General features: G+C 43.5%; 1 protein-coding gene across 1 annotated transcript in view; it reads left to right on the top strand.

Moving 5' to 3' along the window:
• CFAP299 (cilia and flagella associated protein 299) overlaps positions 1-22,067 on the top strand; it is a 149,610-nt gene that overhangs the window by 101,224 nt on the left and 26,319 nt on the right. The window contains exon 3 of the mRNA XM_035554926.1: positions 18,440-18,582. Coding sequence (XP_035410819.1) covers positions 18,440-18,582 — 143 coding nt within the window. The remainder of the gene's footprint in view (positions 1-18,439; positions 18,583-22,067) is intronic.

The following is a 22,067-nucleotide window of genomic DNA, read 5'->3' as shown; positions in this document are numbered from 1 at the left end:
GGAGGAGGCACCTTGATGCATCTTGTTGAGGACAGGTTTGTCTGACAAGGCGAATTCAGAGACAGGTGAATGAAATGGATTTCAGTAGTTCTGAGTTCTTTCCTCTTCCCTTTGCAAGGGGTTTAAATCCTGTAGCCCCACTTCTGTCTAGAAGGTACTTCTGCTTCCATCTACTGACATCCGCAATCAAGCTTTGCTCTTGCGATTTAGGGATGTGGTTGTAGATGGCCCAGGAGCTCTAATCATGGGCAGGGATCAAGCTGTAAGGCATACAGTATGTGTGCGCACAATCTGCTTGTCACAGCTAATGCACGTTTCCCTAGCTCACATACACCTTCCTCCAGAATTCAAGCCATTACTTCAAATGTCGGAGAATTACTGAAATTGCCAATCCCAAATATTCATAAATCCTGAGACTGACTTGATAGTGCTGAGATATTTTCTAATCATAATTTAGCTGTTCGTTGCTGAACCCCTAACATTAGTTCAAGTTTCCAGGCTGTCCTTTCCAGGGCTGAAGGATATTGGTTTCTCTGTATGAAATTGGAGAGCCTTATTAATCATTGCTCTAGGCACTGGGGCAACATGAAGTACCACGGAGCTCACCACAAAATCCTGAAATCTGGCAACATGGTATCTCCTTCCAGGTCTCCAGTGAACCGTAAAAAGAGCCCGGAAAATTTGTAAAGTTAGAAAAGAAGTCAGAAAATGGGAACAATGCTATGCAAATATCACTGTTGGGCTGCGATCCAATCTCCTGCACTCTTGAGTAAGTGGCTAACTAGAAATTGCAAGTAACTGCTACCAGCAGAGAATGGGAGCCACAGTGCAAAAGAGAAGCGAGGAGAGAGTGAGGGATTCTCAGACGAGGCCAGAGGCATGGAAGAGAGGATCAGATCAGTAAATTAACTTGGAAGAAATCATCAGAAAACAGTGCTTTTCTGCTACTGTGCATAGATCTGCGGTGTCTAACATGACGTAGGAATGTCCTTGTTTCGCTCTGAGGCGGGGTAGCCATATATATGATGACTATTAATTGAGTTTGGAAAAAAAAAAAGATACATTTTACTGAATCATAAAAGGGATTTGAAAGGAAGGCTGTGGTGGAATTTGAGAGAAGGGGTGGCGTGGGTGTTTCTTTGTGTGCTTGGAAGCCTGTTTCCCCCTAAGAAGCCTCTGTCTTCTCAGCTAATGGAGGTTAGATGTTTGATGGTGAGATTGAATTGATTTAAGATTTATTTCCATGTCTTTAAATAACTAGTGGAGGGTGACATCTCTCTTTGCCTTCTCTCCTTCCCTTCCTTCTTCCCCCTCCAGTCACATATCTTTTCTGAGTAGAAGCAATGCGGTTCCCATAAATAGTCTTAGGTAATGTTTTCTGTCCTAGTGACACTGATGTTTAATTAATGCGAACCTTTGAGTATTCTGTAGTGCTCTACTGCTCTGATAAAGGAGCCAAACAGAAGCACAGCAGTGCGGTTTTCTCCAGCTTTGATGTTGGAGTACTACCGTCTTTGGAAGAACCTCTGAGGAAATCATCAAGATGTAAAGGGGAAGCCCTTAGAACCAAGTCCTCTGGAGAGGACTTCCCACTGCCTTCCTCACCTCCCTTCCAGATAGGAATTCACTTTCCATTTCTGCAGTAAAACCAGTTGGCAGCACAACACACGCTGCAGTTTTTGATCATAGCTTGCCTAAAAGAAAGTGTTTTGGGGAGGTGGAGTGCTGAAATTTGGACTGGGGCAAGATATCAGAAAGTAAATAGTTTGTGATGCTGTGAGATATGTATGACAGCCTTAGTTTCTAGGGGGCTTCAGGTTAGAGGAGTGCTGCTCAGCCTGGACAGGTGAGGGGACAGTTCAGCAGTGCTAGTGAAGAGCCTTGGGTGAGCAGCAGCGTGAAGACGGGCTAGTAGTGGTGTGCAGCTTCCCTCGGAAAACCTGCCTTCCCCTTGCAAGTGCAGCGAGGTGTGATGCTGCTTTCAGCAGTTTTGGCACTGCCTGTCCCCCTGGGCTTGCCCAGCATGGTGGCAGTGACTGGTAAGGTGCTGGTCTGCTTCAGGAGAGCGAGTCCAGCTGCGGCCTCTGGGTGGAAAGACTGGACTTGGCTCTTCTGAGCCCCATGCAAGCCCCAGATGACCTGTGCTCTCTAGAAGAGCCAGCACTGCACCCCATGGGCCACACGTGTCAGCTGTGGGGTTTTTCCTCTTGGAACTGTGACTTGCATGTGGGAAATGATCTCAGTAGCACTGCCGTCCCACAGGTCATGAAGTAGCTGTGATGGTGCACGAGGGCAGGAAGGTCTGCATTTCAAGGGCAGCCTTGCACAGCCTGGGTAGTTTGCAGAGGGAGTAAATAGATGCTCACAAGGCCTGTAAAAACTGTAAGCAGATTGCCTTGGTCAGGGCTGACAGGTGTGAGACTGTCAGCATACAGTAGAAGTAGTAAGGCAAAGTGTTTGCTTTAGCTTTGCCATCAGTGTAACATTGGTCCTTCCTGGGGCGTGGAGTCACCAAGTCTTGTTGTGGATGTTTAAGCCTTAACCTCGTTACTAGTTTTCTACCATTAGCCTAAGGCTGCAGCTGTGCTACAAGTCTCTCTCACTTCAGCACCCTTCAAAATGCCAGTGTTCAGTTTTGTCTGTTTTTCCTTTGTCAAGTAAGTAAGCGTTGAGGGGAAAAAAGTCCCCAGCCCATCAGCTCCAGGAGCTACACATGTAAGTCATTAGAGATGTGACTGTCAAGCATCTCCTTTCTATGACAGATCTGGGACCAAATGCTTGTGAGTCCATGGAATAGGCTTGATTCAGTCAACCAAAATTGTAGGTTAGCTGTAGTTTTCCCTTTTTTCATTCATGGCAGAGTTTTAATGTGGTTGCAGTACGTAGTCACATGATTTACAATCAAATGGATTAACCACTGACTTATGCTTCACATAAGCCTTGTAAATCCATGTCCATACCTTCCAGATGGTAGTCAGAGTGCAGTGAGACATCTTTAAGATGCATTAGTGCGGCTATTTTCTGACAGAAAGCATACACATGGGACTGAATCCCACTGAAATGATATTTTAGGAGAAATTACAGCAAAGATGTGCTTGACAGGGCCCTATAGCTATTTATAGGCAGTTCTGTCAAATTTTGGGCAAACTTTTTCTTTCTTTCTAACCACATTTGCTGCAGGATTCTTCTGCTTAATTGTGGGCTGCCAAAGCTTTGCATGAGCCATCTGCCCAGTGGCACCGCCCTGTAATTACATGGGAAGGGAGCTCTGTCCTGTGATTTTGTCAGTGGCTCGGCTTGCTTGATGGGCGTTCCTGGGAGCACAGCTGGGAGGGATGAGTTGTTTTTAACCAGCCAGGGAATGGGACTTTGGTGAAACCAATCTGCAAACTGAGAGACGGGGAGGACACTTACTGCAGGGCTTCAGGGAATGGCTGCTCAAATGAGGGTTTTCTCCTGAAGCCTTTATGGGGGAGGCTGTGCCAACCAGCCCCTTCAGGTTTATTTTTGCCTTGGAGGCATATTTAAAACTGACCACTGCTCTTGCAAATGGCACCCATCTCTCTGCTGCTCTAACTTAACCTAGCTCTTGGCAGAAGGCTGTCAGTGTTCAGGCATCCATCCAGCCTCTGCTGCTATTTGAAGCTTTATGGAGCCTATCCGCTTGGCGTGGCTGTGCTACATCGCAGCTCACATTGTATGCCAGGCACATTGATTTGCCACGCTGGCATCGTGCTCATGGGACTAAGTGTGCGTTGCAAGGGGGATTAATCACCCTGCACCAGTCAGAAAGTGCTCAGGGAGGGAGCCTGCTTTGCTCTCACCATACGAGGAGTTTCTTCTATAGTAATTATGTCCTGTCAAAAAAAAAACACAAAACAAAACAAAAAAAACAGATGCACGACACGGGGCTGGGTGGGAATGGAGTCACTGCGGTGCCAATTCTGTGCGTAGTGTGGACTTCATGAGAAGAGCTGCGAGTGTCACAGCTTGGCCTGACATCTGTCATGAAGAGCAGTCTTTCTTGTGATCTTTGTATGAGCTTCACAGCAAAACCAGGGACAATTGGGTTATGAGGTTTTGCTTTTGTTGTAATTTCCATGGCATGTAGTGTTTACAGATGCCACAGGTGAGTGCATAAGCAACAGCTCAACCACAAAATGAAGACTTAAACTAGGAATTGTAGCCCAAGAGAAGGCTTATACCTTGCCCTAGAAGCAGCATTAAGCATGATGAGTGTCTTGCAAATGGCTGTTGCGGTTTTAACGATGTTTCCCAAATAAGATCCCACGCTGTCCTGCTTTTGTGCTAAGTGGCATCCAGAGAGCACGATTCAGGCAGGATCAGCTCGGAAGCCAGACCTTCATCTTCTGCAGACAGTAAGTGGGATCTGTTCAGGGATTTTTCTTGTGTTTTTGTTTCCAACATGAACTTTTGGGATAAGTGTTTGGTCAGTCTAGGATGCTTTTTCTTTTTTTTTTCTTTTTTAAATCCTGGTTCTGTCTTCTCTTTTTGTTGAATATTGATACTCTGATTGTGCTCTCTGCAAGGAACCTCCCCCATTTGATCATTTCCCTTTGGATGGATTGATTGGTGTTTCACCTCCTGTGATAGAAGCAGGTGGATTTCAGTGGTATTGAAAGTACTTCAAGTGTTTTCCTTAAATTAAATAAATAGGCTTTACCTGATGAAAAGTCTTATTAGCAGGAATAGCAACAGAGAAACAAACTTCGTAGAAAGCAAGCTGTGTTTGCAGATGCCTTCCTCAGAACCCATGAAGTGATTCTGGGTGCTATGCCCAAGGGAAAAAAGCAGGAAAAGTACGCAGGATGCTGTGTGTACCATTTCTCTGGGTGCTGGATTTGATATTTATTAATAACAAAGTAAACACCCTGTGCAACTTAACAATAGGTGCTATTAAAAGCTCCCCAGCCTGAAGAGTTTGCAAACTCCTGAGTCCTTCCAGAGCCTAACACTGCCCCACATTACATCTGTGCAGAGCCTTGAGCTCATGGAGCTGGCCTCTTCTCTTCCCTTGAAATCAGAAAAGAAATAACCCAGCCTATGCAAAAATGAAGAATTCTCCCTGGTTACTCCCAGCAGTACCAGTGGTATGGGGCACACAGGGTATACAGCTGAGACTTGAGCTCTGTGGCTGCCAAGTGGATTTTATGGATGTTTCAGTAAACATCATTTAAAAAATAAATAAATAAAAAACTTTGGGAACGACATGTTCAGCTCAATAGTTGGAGGCATGACATTCATTGCAGTTAAATCTGTTCAAATATGCTTGACAAATACCAGGAAAGAGTGTTCTTTAGATGAGTGACCTTTAAAAAAAAAAACACCTAATTTAAAAAAAAAAAAAAAGGCAGGGGGGAGTCAGGGGGGAAGAAAGTTGTTAGGGTTGCAAATCCCCACCCCACACCCCCACCCCACCCCCAAGGAGCAGCATTTGGTGCAAGGGAGCTGCTGCAGGTGGGTGCACTGGCTGGGTTGGGCTTGCCCTGTGCTAGAGTCGGGGCCAAAGCTCAGCGCAGTCAGAGGTGCCGTTGCGAAGTCTTTTGCCTTGAGCACACTGTGGCCAGTCAAGCAGATGTATATCAAACCTGTTTTAATTAGGATTTTGAGATGAACGGCCCCACTGCCTTCTGCCTGGTGACAGGAAAAGACGAATATGCTTTCATTATGATCAAAAGCCTCTAAACTTTCTTACAAGAAAAGCAAAACACTTTTCCTCTGCTTTGCTTTATTTCCTTTCCTGCCCCTTCTCCTTTTTGTTCATTTTGTCTTGTTCCTTTGTAGAGGCTCAAGGACTTTGGTGGATGTTTCAGCTGCTTTTTAAGTTTTGTGCAGCTCTCTAGGGCCAAGAACCTCAGTTTTGTTTTGAATGACCTCAGTGAAGCTGTTTTTTAAGCATCTTGAGCCATCAGTGGATGCTTATTCTATCTGGCGGGAGTTTTTGCAAAGGTCCTCCAGATCTCGTAACTTCAGGAAAGTTCAAGTGTGCATGTGATCACATTGCAAATGTTCACAAAGCTGACAGCAGCTACTAGAGTCCCCCATCATTGTAACTAGAGTCCAACCCTGTTGGGTTTTGTATGTTACTCTTGTGTGGGTTTTTTTTTTTGGTTTGGTTTGGCTTTTAATTTCTGCATGCTCTGGTCCTCGTCTCTTGTCTCTTCCAGGTTTCCTTGGAACTGGCATCAAGAGAAGTGGCATTGTATCTGCTTTCAGAAGCTGTGCCCATGTGTACCTTGTTCTGAGGAAAGTCAGGAAAGAGCACGTTGTGCTCCTTTAGGAGAAGGAAGTCACTGTAGATGTTAGCCGTGCTCAGCCCGCTGCACCTGCCGGGCACTGCTGGTTTTCCAGCTGCCCTTAAGGCCAAGGAATAATAAGGGGAGGCTTTGGAGAAGCATACACTTATGTCAACAGGGTTGTTGTCTTGAAGTTATTAGGGAAGTAGAGACAGCCCCAGAGCAGAGGGGGTGATGTATTCATTTCAGCCCCTGCCCTTGAAGAGGAAAGCTGCTAATTTTTATATATCTCGTTGCCTTCTTTAAGGTACATGTCTCATTAGTCTGGTACAAAGCGAGGCCATTCTGGTATCACCATGAGTCGCATGTCGCATGCATGCATCTTCTTACAGTAAGACACGGCAGAATCTGGCTTGCCCCAGCGACTGATGCTGTGGGTCCTCACAGCAGTGCTCACCAAGACGGCGGGACACCCCAGTGGGGGCACAGGTTATGTCTGTAGAGAACAGCATAACACTGAGCTGTGTATATTGGTTGGTGTGGAGGCACTCCGTGCATGGTGGGACAGAGCCCTGATGCTGGGGGAAGAGTTTTGGTAGGGGTAGTGTGTAGCGAGAGCCCCGCACAGCACCCAGCCGGGGTGCCTGGGGTCAGCCAGCGGTGTCAGCGGGGAGATCTGTTTTCCTCGTTTAATTCCCTGAGGTGTTTTCGACAGTCCGTGTAAGTGACCTTCCCTCAGCTGCAGTCCCCAGGCCCGTGACCAGCATGCCTGTGCTCTGTTCGCGCTGCCCACACGCGCTCTCAGCTGCGTCCTAAACAGCAGCTTCAGACACATCTGGTTTGCTCAAGTTGAGCTGTCTGGCTAGTCCCAAAGCTACATGTGAGTCCCGTTCTCCAATCCCCCCAAGAAAAAAAGGAGCTGCAAGAGGTTCTCCAACCAGTATCAGCAGTGAATGAGCAGCACGGTTTGTGTTTTACTCCTAGGCCAGTGGAAAATAGGAAAAGACTGTGAATTTGGAAGGTTATTTGTTTATAATTCTTCATGCAATTGTAAGAGGTCTTTCTCTTCATTTTTTTCTGTGAAAAGCAAACCAAAAACCAAAACAAAGCAAAACAAGCCCCACAACTTCAAAGTCATGCAAATAAATCCTTTCACTATTTTTACAGTAATTTTTTCTCTGCTGGAAAACAAATTATATAAACAGACTTCTAAAAAGCAAACCCCTCAGAACTGGGCAGAGGAAGTGTTCCTCCGGTACGACTTGAAATAAAAAAGCAGCACACCTGCCTCCAGCTGGTTTCCCTGCTACGCATATCTCACGCAGCCCCAGCTATGTGAAGTCGCTTCCAAGTCAAACAAGTAGCAATTTTTAAGTAGCACCTAAAGAGGAATGAGGCCAGGCCTTGCCAGCAAAACCCCAGCCCCTAAAGGTTCCTGCTGCACAGGCTTTATTTTCATTTCCCTGACCCATTTGCACAGAGTTGTTACTGATGGCCTGGCCTGCCTCCCTGTACACAGCAAACCAATAATAAACAGAGGGCAGCTGACACCCCGAGACACCTGGAGCCCTCCGAACACTGGGGGATTGTTCATCCCGCAGCAGCCCGTGGGGCCGGGCACGATGGGTAGGGTTCTCCTGGCTGGGTGTCCGCCCAGGCGCGCGCGGTCTAAGCGAGTCAACCAGGACAGGTCTGGGGCCCCGGAGGGTTTCTTGGCCAATTAATAGAAAATATATTATTTTTGTTTCTGTCGGAGGAAGAACAAAGATGACCGGCATAGGAATAAAAGAGCCCTTTGTGCGGCGCTGCTGTTGTCTCGGAGGCAGGCTCACTTGTGGAAATCGAGTCGGTACGATATTTGGGCAGGCTTTGAGCTGTCCCTTTCACCGACTTTAAGGCATACCCTTATTATTCTAGTTTCTCATGCCTCGCTACTTATTTATTCATAAATTAGGTGTTTGCCAGGGAAAATACTTTGATGCCCTTCTGATGGAGCAGGTACAGGAGAGCGTACTGAAAAAAAAAACCCTAAACCCTTAAGCAATATTTATGGACTTTTGAAAGTTGAGATTCTTGGAAAAAAGGCTGCATTTCTTTTCACATACTTTCCAGGCTGGAATCTTTTGCTAATTTATCTCATGGTTTACCTGTATAATTATTACGCAGTTTTTACACGCTTAAGCAAGGTAAACAGAAATGTGTTTTCAGTGAATCAACTAGGAAAAGTGACTCCAACTTCTACGTTTCTTTCTGCACGTTCATTTCCTACGATACCACGGCTGAGTGGCAAAACCAGGAATACTCGTGCAAACGCTGAACTAACCTTATTGTCAGTTTCTTGCAGTAGTTTCTGTTGTCTGATGCATCATGCGTCCTCTAGCTCACAGGGAAGATTTAATCAAAAAAAAAAAACCAACAGCCTATTTTTTACAGATCATTGGTTCTGGAAATGCTTGAGCTGGTGGCTGGAGGGGTTCAGGGTGCTGCAGTGGGAAAGCAGCGTTACACACCTGCCCTCTTCTTCTGCATTTTCCCAGGCATCTGTTGCTGGTCCCTCCAGAGACAGGAAGAGATTTTGAGGGACTTTAGTCTGAGTGTTTTCTGCTTTTGTGACCCGAGGACAGAGCTTTCCCAGGACCGGATCACTGCTTTTACCATCACGTAGCAAATCCCGTGCAACAAGTGATGTCTTTGCTTTTGTGCCTCCTTGTAGGTCTGGTGCTTGTACATGCTTGGTAGGAGATTGCTTTAGGCGCAGGAGTAAGGACACTTCTCATACAACTTCAAGATCGCTGTTAATGTTATGATGCTGCATTAGCTGTACTGGTAATCTGGGTGTGTACACATAAGATATATGATTCTTGATGTGCAAAAGACGATTACTTGCTACTGACAATAAAAGATGTGGCTATTGAACGCACTCTAAGCTGATGTATTTTAAGTGAAACAAGAAGCAAAGGTAATAGTGCCTTTTTCCTTCGCATTTGTTTCAGTATTAAACTGAACGTTGGCACTGAAATGCTGAGGGGAAAAAAGGCATTGAGCTGAGGAAAACAAGAGCTGGTGAAAGTTCAGTGCAAGCAAATCTCAGCTATGGGGCCAATACTGAGAAAACAGGGAGACTGTCCAGGAATTTTGGTAGATATCATTAGGGAATCACCTTCAAGGCAGTTTGATTTACCAAAATGATTTTAAAGGCTGCTATTTTGAAAATGATGAAACATTGTAGAAGGTTTTGATCAACAAAGGCTCATTTTCCAAATTTTTCCCTGTTGTTCCAGGTCTTTGGTTCCGAACCTTTCCCCTGCAAGGAAAGGTTTGGAACAAAACCTTTCCACCTCCTGTAGGATCGTTCAGGTCTTGGACTGGTGATATGCAGTGTCCTGCTCTGGAGTACAGTGAGGCTCGGTGAAGTTGTGCTTTTCCCCAAAGCAGCCAGCACCTCAGCGGAGAATGTGGTTCAACAGGGTCTGCATTCAAGGGAGCGTGAGCAGTTCTTCTGTAACACGGGTTTTCTTCCCTCAGATCTCTCTCTTTGTGGGCTGATTCGGTTTTTGTTTGTTTGTTTGTTTGTTTTCTGAATTTACTGAGAGATTTGTAGTTCTTCAGTAGTTGTAAAGAAAAACTTGCTTCCACAAAAGGGTTTCATGAAATACCTGCAGTTCTCTCTTATGATAAGTTTCAATTTAAAAGCAATCCCCCCCCCCCCCACACACATAAATTTAGGTGGGATGGGAGCATCCTGCACTGGCTTTCCTTTTTTTTTTTTTCTCTACCTATTACATATACACAACTGCCTTTCTACTTCTCTTTCTATTGCTCCTTGCATCTCTCCATTCTGCTCCGAGAATACCTGCAGCAGCTGACCAGAGAGCTCGTGCCCCTGTTTCAGGAAAAGCATTGTTCTGTACTTGTTGAACCAAAAAGCTGTGGCAACCTTCTCACTGCTAGAGCTGGTGTTTTTGCTGTGTCTGGGCAAATTTTAGGTTCTGCATGCATTTCTGGTTTTAATAAGCTCCTTTATTTTAATGCTAAGAGAATTAATCTAAACTCACGCTCTCGGCAGCCTGTTCTCAGCCAGAATATTGTTTTCAAACTGAGGCAACACCCTGTTTACATAGATAAGCAAATTCACAGTCCACAGAGCTTCTTCTAGTTGTAGCAGCTGCTGAGCACTTAACAGTAAGGGACTGGGAAGCACATGTTTCACATACATAGCAAACATTTCTTCTTCTGAAGGGTAACCAGATTTTTCTTTTTTTTTTTTTTTTTTTTCTGAAGAGTTGAAAGCTGGAACATCTGCTTCTTGGCCAGCCATTCTTTCCCACAAACACTGCTTCTCAGGTTCAAAAAACGTTGGTTAGGTTATTGTGTGTGTATGCGTCTCGGTGCCTGTGTTTCTGAAATATGCCCAGAAGCACACGAGGGAAACGCAGCGAGCTGTTGAACAAGGCAGACTTTGTAGTGGGGCTGTTGGCTCGTGTCCGGGCGCCTGCCGTGCAGTGGTACCACGTGCCCGGCAACGTGGTTCGTGGGACCCTGCGTATGCAAGAATTTGGGTACACCTCCAAGAGTATGGTCATTTCCAGGTAAAAGTACGGTCACCTTGGGCAGCACAACTGCTGAACTGCCCCTCCTCTGGCTGTCTCTGCAGTGCTGCTGCTGTCAGAATGATGACCGTGGACAAGGCTTGCTATCAGAGCGTAAATGTGGTGGTGCCTACTTGTACCAAGGGAAAATATTAAGTACTCATAGTCTGAACTTTTCAAATAAGTCAGCCCTTGAAACAGAGAACCGTGTTTTCCTGATCTCAGTTCCTAATTCAAATATCGTAAGAAGTTGGCCACTTTTTTTTTTTTTAAATGTCCTCTGGCTGCTAAGCTCTGAAGAACAGTTAGTGCAGGCTGTGTGCAGAGAGCTGGGGTTGCATCTAGACTTGAGCACCCTACAGCTGAGAACAGCCCCATTCTCAGGATCTTTACCAGGTGTCTTGGCACTGAAAATATCAAGTACTGCTTCTGATGCCCTTCACCTGGCACGTAAACACACAGAATGCAGGTGGTTGCTAATAGAAGCCTGAAATCCTTCAGCATAGTGGTCTTCTGCTTTCCTCAGTGAAAGCTAAACTGTGTCTGAGAACTGTAGTATCGAGTAATAATTTTAGCATCTGTAGGGCCTGCTCTCTGTCTTACTCCTGCAACACCAGTATGAAGTAGGTCCCTGTGAACCACAAGAGTTCTGTCATTTGACACAAGGTAGAGTACAAGTTGCTTTATATTACAGCTAAGTTGTTGTCTGAGTGTTTCTGCTAACAAAACAAAATATCAAAGAGTACTTTTGCATGTCCTGGTGTCCCAGGGCAATTGATTGTCTGTTAAAATCACTTCTTTTTTATTTATTTATTTACTTTTACCTTTAGTCTACATCATGTTCATTTTAGGTAAATGAGAAGAAAGCAGCCTAAAGGCTGCTGTGATTCTGTGCTTTCTCTTAAGCACATTTTTTTCTTTTTCTTTGCAGGAAGAGGTAGGTAAAAGGCGTATGTATTCCAAAAGCCTGCTTGGTGTGTTTGAGCATTGGAGAAGGAAACTGAAGTAACTTCAGATGTATTGCAAGTTCTATAAATGTTTCAAAATTAGCATCAGCAAGACAATGGTATTCCCAGCTGAAAACGTGGGAATGTGCACACAGCACATTCTAGGCTTGTTTTAGGGGTGGCTCAATGTCTCTGCTAAAAGGAAAATTTCTGCGCTAGTCCTCCTCCCTTTCTCTCCACCCAAAATCAAATTGTGCAAGAGATAAAGTCCCAACCTACAAGCTTATGTTTTACACTGTTTTCACTCCCGGCTGGCCCAGAGACCAGGTCAGCAATTTATTCCTACTTGCAAAGCAGAAATGAGAATAGCACCTGTTTTAAAGATACAGAGGTGAGGTCCTTTCTCTGACTACTGTTGCCCACTGGTATTTCTATTAGATGTAACATGATCTGCGGGTGGCAAATAAGGCCAACCACGACACAACAAAAATAAATTGCTGCTCGTTAAAAATATATTTTAACTGGTAATGTGTTTTACGCCTGTCCCCTCCAGCCTAATTGTGCTTGGGCCCCTGGGTCCCCACCTGTGATGTTGTCCACATGAAAAGTGCTTCCTCAGTGGCTTAGTAATTGACTCCTAAATATTGTCAGTCTTTACTTTCCCGTCAGCTACCTTCAGGTTGGCGTGCTTTTAAAGCACTTACGTTACAAGACTGTTTCACCAGACAGCAGGCTGGTCTCTTTATATTCCCACATATTCTGTCTGCTCAGCTACATTGAACTCCAGTGTGTGTGCATTGCAAGAGTTTCAAAGTAAGGTGAATCATGGCATGCTCCACTTAATTTGCTGTCTTGTAGGTCCCAGGCCAGCAAAGCCCTGGGATGCAGTTAGAAACCTGCTGTTGTTAGCCTTTAGGATGTGCTAGAGAAGTGCTTAAAGAAAAACCTGTATTAAAATGTTCTCTTAAAGAGCAGCAGTGTTCTGCCTTAAGGACGCAGGAAAGGCAAGGGTTTAGGGAGAGCTAAAAGTTCATGTAAGATAACTGATGTCTGCCTTTTAGCTCTAATCCCTAAAAATTGCCTGTCATTTTTCTCCCCTCCTCAGGAATTTAGTTGGTCTTCTGAACAGTGTTGGCCCTTGCTATAACCTTTGCTAGCACAAAGAGCTCGTTTGCTGCTTCACCTTTAAAACAATGATGGACAGCCTTCTTGTCCATGGGCAGTGCTCACAGAGGTGAGGCCCTTCTCAGGAGGTTTTCAGCTCTTTGATATGCAGCATTACTCAGCAGTGGACCGAGACCACAGGTTGGACTGTCCCTGCAGCATGGCAGTCCGGGGCAGGTACTCGTACCTGTTCCTCACAGGTCCCAGCCTGATGCTCTAGCCAGGGAGAAATAATCCTTCAGGTTTGGAACATCTTAAAGAGCCAAGATTTAGCCTAGTCTGAGGAATGTAATTCTTACTGGCAGTGTTTACAAGGTAGGAAAAAATGCAAACAAATTCTACTCAGACCCTGCAAGTCTGATCAGTGCTAGCAGATGTCAGTGGAAGCAGGTGTGCTGTCTTTGCCGAACATTGAACCTGTCTCCCAGTGCATACAAATATACCCCAAATAATGGGCAAGTCCTGGCATTTCGGTGTCCGTGATGAAGTCTTGCTGGGAATCAAAACCAGTTTTAGGAGGCACGTTCCAGTGCATGAAGTAATGTATATAGGAATGAATCATTGGCAGGTGTTTTTTATTATTTTTTTCTTATAACTTGAAAACTCGCAAATGGAACCGGACCCAAGCATACAATATTTTCTCAGATTTTGCATGGAAATTCTGCATGGAGCAGTTTGTTTCCTCTAAAGATGAAGGCAGAAGGCCTTCATGGCTGCATGATCCTGTCTTTTAACCAGAAGATTTCAGTAGCTTTTGAAGCAGTTTGAAGAACATGCTTCAAAACCCAGGAAAACTCAGCACAGAAGTCATCACAGTTGTGGGCCCGACTCTTAACCACACGAGTGCTAGCAAAGCATAAGCCAACTGTAAGCAAGGGGTAAATGTAGTTTGTGCCTCTTCCGAAATGCTTTTATACTCCCTGAACAGTATGTAATGATATTAATGTATGTGAGAATTGAGTTCCCAGTGTTTATTGATATGGTGGCCGAAGGAAAGCTGTGTTCTTATTTTTCTTGCCTGGGCAGCTTTTCAATTCTTCCTTTTTTCTTTCATGAACCTGGAGCATGACACACAGATCACACAGTTCTGTTTCATTGGTTTGAATGAGTTGGATGAAACAGCCCTGAGGGTGCTATTCAAATTAAAGTGTGTGCAGGAGGCTGGAGAGGATCTTTGTGATTAATCAGGTGCGTGCCATGAGCAAGGCGGCCTGCCCAGTACGTGCAATAGTTGTCAGTATACGGATTTATAGGAAGCAGTGTGTACCATAGTGTACAACTTGCAAAAGTTTTGTAGTTTAGGTTTGGTACAGAAAAAAACTTCCAAAAGAATTATTGAAATGAACTGAGCCTCTAGAATTTGGGGGGAAACAAACAGACATGGAACTGAAATTTAAACACTGTAGGATTTGTACTACTTGGAGTTTCTGCCTGTGCTTGAAGTACCCAGAAGTTGAATTTCTTTACATCTTTATCCCCATCTAATGGCTCTACTTGCAGCGCTTCGAACTGGCAGCACAGGACCTGATTTCAGGGGAACTGAAATCAGTTCCCTGGTTTCCAATGCTATCTCCTAACTGGAGATAGCATTGGAAAAATGGTCCATGTAGTTGAAAAGATCAATAAATACCTGAATGAACTGGTTATTCACAGTGGCTTCTTGTTTGTTTGTTTTAAACTGGTTTGAAATATGACAGGTTGGTATTAGCCTTTTCCAAGGATCACATACCTATGCTCCTGAAGAAAGTGGCCCCATATTTAGCATAGCCAAGTGCAGCTCCTTATGAATTTTCAGCTTTTGTCTATAGGAAGCAGCAGATGCAAGAGGGTTTGGAATAATGGCATCACAGAGTATTTGTTTGGTGTAAAACTACACCACCGAAGATGGAAGCAAAAAGGATAAGCAGAGAAATGTAGGATGTTATGTAGGATGTTCCAAATCATGGTTTTCCAATCCTGAACTTTGTCTACCTCCTCAGCATCTCTACCAGGGAGAGGGATATATTTATATACATATATGAAGTATAATAAATAAATATAGGAAATGATTACAAGTATATTTATATAAATATATGGAGAGATTTATATTTATCCTCTGTAAATATTGCATCTCCCTTTTCTATGGGTTTGAACTTCTCTTCGTGCCACCTGCAAAAGGTCAGAGCTTTTTTCTTACAATCTCCTTGAACTTGGATATGCAGGATGCAAATTGCATTTTCCTTTCCATGGTAAAACCCTCGTTGGTGAGAGGCAGCTGTCAGAGCATTTCCAGTAGCCCTTCTCTCACCCACTAACACTGCCTGGTCTGCTGGCCCCAGCTGTGCCTCTCCCGCTGCCTCTTCCAGCATCAGCACTGGAGGGAGCGTAACACCTGAACTCACTCTATGTGGAGTGGCAACATTTTTGAGACATGTCTAAATTTTGGAAGGAAATATGTATTGCTTGCTCTCCTGGCAGGGTCACAGTCCCTGAATACTGCCAAAGCTTTCTGAATCCGTTGGTTTGTGTCCCCCTTGCATATGGCAAAGGAACATGCTCTCATTTGCATTTCCTCACTAGCGAAATGCAGGTTTCATTCGTGTCCAGCATTATCTGTGTCCAGAATTATCTGTGGCTCTCTCAAAAGCATCAGTAACACTGTTTCCTGTAGGGATGTGCAGGCTCTTGCCAGCCAAATTTATGCCTGAAGCAATTAGGCACAACTGCATGGCTTTGAGCAAAGTCCCACCTGTGTGCCAGTGCTGAAGGCAGCATTAGGTCTGCTCCTCAGTCCATTGAAACTACAGGAACTCCTTGATCCTTTGTGCAACTAGAAACAGCACTTCTGTACGCCTCTAGTTTCTCATCAGAAAAGCAGTAAAAGAACTCTATGTTGCTAATTTGTTCCAAACTGTTGTAATCATAAGTCAGTTTACCCCAGTTGTAAACACGTTCTGGTTTTAGGCCCAAAAGCTATATGTAAGTGTAGCTTTCAAACCTCATCTTAAATTAAAGCTGTTCCACCTTTCACCATACAATATGTTCTTGAAAACTTACAGATGGATGTAAAACACAAGCTCCACACTTAGCTGGGCTTGTTGTGTTAGAGACAAATCAGAAGAGGAGCAGCATGACTTTTAGGAGAAGATTTTCCTGTTCATGGATTTAATGTTATTTTTTATTTTCTCTTTAAGTTATTTTTAAGTCAAGAGCTTTATCATTTTGGGAGAAGAGTGTGAATTTGTGCAAGTCTTCTCTGAGGCAAAAAGGTGTGACGTGACAAGTTTAGAGTATCTTAAGAAAATTCAAGCTGATTCATAGTTTAATGAATGAACGCTTATAGGTGGTTAGAAATGAATCATGGATGAGGAAAGAAGAGAAACCATGTTGACGGATGGAAGGATCAAAGGCCTTTAGTTCTGAGAAAGAGGCCTCAAAAGCATACCTTTAACCTAAAACATTTTTGTTTAGATATTTTGGTTGGTTTCTTAGAGTTCATAAAGCAATTTTGATGATAGTCTGTATGCTTGCCTGTAGTTTGGTGTTGATTTATAGCTGATAATTTGTGAACGTTACTTCAGGAGATAAATTTTATAAGCAGAAGAGCATTGAAAGATAACCCTGTGTTTAATATTGCAAAAAATACTGTAACATCTGTCAGCTCTTCAAACAATTGGATCATACTATGCAAGTCAAGGTATTCATTTAAAACTAACTTTTTTGAAGGATGACGAATCCTGTTCTTTAGATGTACAGCATACCCCTAGTTTTGTTACAGAAGCGTGGATACAATGTACGGTCACCTTGCGGTGTGTGAGGCAGTCTTTTTTTCTCATTGCCTCGTCTCTGTCTTTACCAGGCTGTCCAGACACACAAATTGGTTGTTCAAAATGGGGCGTGCTGAGAATATGGAGAAGACATGTTTCAAGGTGGTCAGATGTATTGCAGGAGATTCTTCTGCCTCTTTATATCAACAAATCGATGGTACAAAACTGCAAAATGAGTAACACATGTTTTGATGGAATTAAATGTGAAATTGGAAAAGGAAGTATGTCTTAGTATAACAACAGCTTGCCAGATAAACCATTACACTCTAGAAATCTGCTGCTGTTAAAATAAAGAATGCTTTTTGAAAGAGTTCCATGTGGTATTGTTTCCATTTCCCCTGTATTCAGAAAAAGAAATATCACCTGATTTCAGCTGAGTAAAAACAAACAGGCATAGAGCTAAGACATACTTTTATCACTCACCTACCTACTAACCTCTCCTCTCAGCATTTACTTTTTCTTATGCGGGTCCCAGGATACATGAACTCTTCTGTCTTGCAAGTCCGCACTCATCCTACCATTTCTTTGCTTTTTGCATTGTGGAGGTGTGTGAAGAACCTTCTACCAAGCTGTTCTCTGTTTCACTGGAAAATAATGCAATTAAAAGGTAAAGGAGCACAGAAGGAGTGCAGAGAAAATAGGAAACAAGGTTTCCCATCAGTGGAAAGCCATCCCATCAGTGCCTCTGCCTGTGACATGCATCTCAGCAGCAGCATGAGAGCCAATGTACTATATTCTTCCATGTGTTATGACCCTAACATGCCAGAACCGCTGCTGAATGCATAGCTGTCCTCCAGGTGCCCTACTGCCACCTTCAATTCAGCGGTGACACGTGTAGGTGCAAAAGCTAATTGGGTAATTTACAGAGGCGTGAATTTTTGACTGGTAAATCTGTTCTTTTTGTGTTCTCCTACTTGTAGCCATCCTGCTTTGGTTGGCTGTATTTCTAGGCATGGACTTTGCAGCACTGTTTGTTTGTGTGTATTTGAATGCTCACATTTTTGCTCTGCTACTCATCAGCTGTCAGGAGTGAAACGGCACAGGCGTGGTCTTGCAGGAGAGGGGGCTGACGGGATCCGCTCTGTTCCCTGATCATAGCGTGAGAGAGGTGTATATGTGGTAACCCATTTCTAGTCTGTCATCTTTCTGAAAAGCTACAAATCCATTGTGAATATTAAGTTGAATAAGCAAAGCTTTTTCACGGCTGTAGAGTCACATCCCAAAATAAGTAACGTTCTCACCTGCTTTGATCCTGTAATTAGAGCATGCACAGTAGCACCGAAGTGTGGTCACACAAAAACACCCTTCGTTCAGTTCTGTTGCTGAAAGGTAGGTGTCCTGTGGCATTCAGCTGTGTTAGGGTTGTCTGCGTAGGGCTGGCAGATATGGCCCAGGGACCTATGGAAAATCTCTGCCCTCACAGAGTGGCAGCAGGAGGCACGGGGAATACACAAGGGCACATTGCATGATACTGCACCTATGTTTATTTTCATTTCAACTCTGCCTAGCTTCTCTTAAGAATATGCCATAATATGTTGTAACAGGAGTGTCTTAACAGAAGTCTGGCCCAGGTGAAGCTGAAAATATTTATATCATTTCTAAGTCTTTTTACACAGAAAACTGAGTGCATATGTATGTCTCCACCCTTCATTTGTGGCCTTCTTTGTGTTTTTCAGTCCATAATCTACATTCGTGACTATAATTCTCGTCACCAGGAGGTGTCTGCATACATCGACTATGCGTACAGACTGACAACAGATGATTTTGAAGCCTACTTCAGTGGGAAGAAGAGACTTTTACCTCGGAAAACAGATCTGAGGTATTTATCTTGACTTTGTTTCCACTTACTTGCTTTTAGGCGAGAGAGAGATTTAAATGATTTTGAGTGGGAAGAGAGCCTGTGAAAGTGTTTTGCACTGGATCAGAATCAGTTATAGAGAACAGCTTAAAGGAAGGATCCTGACAGATTTGTTTAGTTCAGAGAATAAAACTTAAAAAGGACGATACAGCCGTTGCCTGTCTCTGCGTCTTTCAGTACCCTGAGGAGCCTGTAAATAGTGACGTGCTTTAATGGGTAAGAGCATACTTATGGAGACGTGGCAGACTAAATAACTACACTCAGCAGTTGCCAGAACATCTCTAGCTTTCCCCGCTCCCCATGAAGTCCTTGGGAGGATGCTTCGCTTTGAAAGGGGATCACGTGCACAAGTCTCATGGTGGTATGTTACCTATGATCAGTGATAAAGTCCATCAGTAAGCTGTTAAACAGAAGAATGTATTTTCTTTAAGATATATCCTGTGCCATTGTGCCAAGAGATATACGTGTGAGAGATGCTTGCATGCGTCTGTACGTGAAGGCCAATTTTAAGAGGTGTGGCAAAGCGGAGGTCTGCCTGGGGCCTGGGCACCAAAGCTGTGTGTGAGGCAGCAGGTGTCCTTGGCAACGGGGGAAGAAATCGTAAAAATTTCAGCTAGTGCTGTGAATTAGTATGGAAGTCTTCTCTTCCCATGTGCTAGAATGTAAGACCTGTGAACAGCTAGCTGCCATGCCATATGCTGTTACTTATCTCCTGGTGAAAAGGTGCCCAGTACGAAGAAATTACTGCATTTTCTCAAATTTCTGAGAGTGGTTTTCTGTAATGCAAATTATTTCTTTGGAAGCAATGCAAATCACTGCGCATGCTGTTCAAGTCAAATTCTGGTGTTTAGGATAGAGTGTTGGAGGGAACAAGTGGCTTGGTGAGGTTGTGCCATTCATTTACAGTACAGCAGATGTCAGTAATGAGGCAAAGAAGCACACAAATTTCTCAGTGTTGCCTGAGATGTGAAGCAAAATTCCAAATTTTACACTTCTAAATCACAGTGATGAACAGTCCGTTGGTGTTTATAACTGAATTAAGAACAAGAGTGAACACAACATTGTGTCTGCTTTGCATGTTATGACCTGTCTACATATTAGAATATTATTAGAGGCTCATAAATAAGCCTTTTATGTTATCATCATATGTGAAAAGAAATGTCACTGATATATCCAGGAGCTGTGCTTAGTCCTGCTTATTCTATATTGAAAAAGTCTCATTTGATATAAGCTTCAACCTCTTTTTTCCTCCCTTGTGTCAAAACTACTACAAACTCTTCATAAACAGTTTTGTATTTTCATTCCTTCTAAGGGTAGAATATAGCTTAATTTTACTTTACTGTTAAAAAAAACTAAAGCATGTGCTGGGGGTGGGGGGGTTAAGGCATAACTTATATTCTAGTTGACCAGCCTCATATATAACACATGGAAAACTGCATCTGAATTTACCAGTGGAAGCTAGAGGGAAGTTCAGATAAAGCATGCACAGTGCCAGGAAGACCACTCTGTTTAATTTATATATAGGTATGAATGTATGCAGCCTAGTTAACGAGGTTCGTATACAAACGTATAACTCTCTATATAAGTATACCTATAGATCAGGACGTGTTGGCACATTGGTACACTGGCCAAAGAAAAAACCTTTGTGGTTAGATAATGTGATTCTGGATGCATCCTACACACGGCTTTTCATACAGGCCTCACCCTGTCAGAGAACATCTCTAACAGTGATGCATTTCTGTTGCCCATAGCTCACACGTATTGTCGAGCATCCCATTTTGCATCAGTTAGGTATCTTCGGAGCAGCACCTTTTTTCCTGCCATGTCTCTCGTGATTACCATTGTGAATGTTATTGGCCAGACAGAGAACAGGTATGAGGAAGCCCAGGACAAAAGCTGGTACCGTAGAAGTTTGAAACTGGTGAATTCCCTTTAAGCACTATTCCCCACTTAATTGATGTAAACTCAACTAATGAGTGCAGAGCTCTTGTCAGACATTTGCAAACCCTTGTGAGTGAGTGCCCCTGGCCTGTCACAGTTCAGCACGTGTGTGAGGAGCATTCTTAGATCCACAAACCCAGGAGGGTCCCAGCAGGTGGTACAGAATGTGACAAAAGGCCCACCTTCCCTGGCCACCAAGCTGAGTTCTCCTGCTAATTTGTAATACGTCTATTACAAGAGACATTTCGATGATGGCTTTTCTGGAGGTGTCAAGTAAGCTGAAATGGGCAGGCTGAGGGTTCTGGCATATTGTCTTGTTTCTCGTTCATTCCTCATTGGCAAAAATGGTAGGCAGAGGCAGGGATCCATGTGGGTATGTTGAGGCCCACCTAGCCATTAGGTGGCCAGCAGCTTCTTTTGGAAGAGCAATGGGCAGAAGAAGTGGGGGCCTCTAACTTTGACTTGACCCTGAAAAAGTTTAAATAGAAGATTAAACTTTGCTGAACTTGAGCTCTATGCTGCAGGCTAATTTCGTTTGTTAGCCTGTGTTGTGCATGCCGTATAAAAATTGATCAATTTTTGACCTAGGCTTTGAAATGCAAGGCTGTCCGTGGTAATAGTAATGAAAGTGCATGCCAGCCTGGATCCCTCTAAAATTTCAATAAAAAGTTTGGATTGTTTTCCAAACCACAGCAGCAGAGAAGGGCCTAAATTCGTATCCATTCTCTAAAGCAAAATGGTAAAAATCTCTTCACAGAAAGTGCCTTCTATTCCCATGCCTTCTCTATAATCTTTTTTCTGGTTGGAATATTGCTTTTTAATTAACATACTTTAGATTTTGTTGTGTGACTGATATGTTCTGCATTACCCATTCAGTGTATTGCACAGCCTATAATTCTTCTCAGTCTAAAATTTTCTAGATTTTAAGCCCAGGAAGAACTGCAAGGACTCTGTGAGCTGGTCTCCTGCAGAACGTATGCCATAAAGTTTAGCAAGTCTTGAATATACTACATGGCTGGATAATTGACAACTAGTTTAGAAAGGTATAAGGTTATGATTTAAAAATTGCTGTTGGCAGAGAACTTACCATGTCTCCTGTAAACCTTTTTATTGAATAGATAAATATGTCTTGTTTCTTGCTATAAGTCTAAATTGGAACTTCACCTGCTGGGTGCTGTATTTGTACTTGTATGTCAGATTAAATACAGCTTTAGGGTTAGACAAGCTGTGATTACATAGGCTGTCATCAAAACTGTCTTCAGCCATTCTTCAGTGATCTATAAAGATTTTTCTTACAGCTAATTGTACATTTAATGGTTATCCTTGTCTTGGCAGCCTTGTTCCTCTGCCTCTTTATTTTCCTCCATGCTTCTTCAAAATGTGTCAGATGCTGTTTGTGGATGGAGATAATTTGACTGTATGTATAGTTCTGTGACCTCAGCCTTTGAGTTTCTTAATGAGCCTCTTTTCATCACATTTTCCTTCCCCAGATACTTATATGTTTA

Source organism: Cygnus atratus, chromosome 4 (assembly GCF_013377495.2).
Source record: "Cygnus atratus isolate AKBS03 ecotype Queensland, Australia chromosome 4, CAtr_DNAZoo_HiC_assembly, whole genome shotgun sequence".
NCBI lineage: Eukaryota > Metazoa > Chordata > Aves > Anseriformes > Anatidae > Cygnus > Cygnus atratus.
Note: the sequence above shows the minus strand (reverse complement) of the source record. Positions and strands in the feature narration are given on the sequence as shown.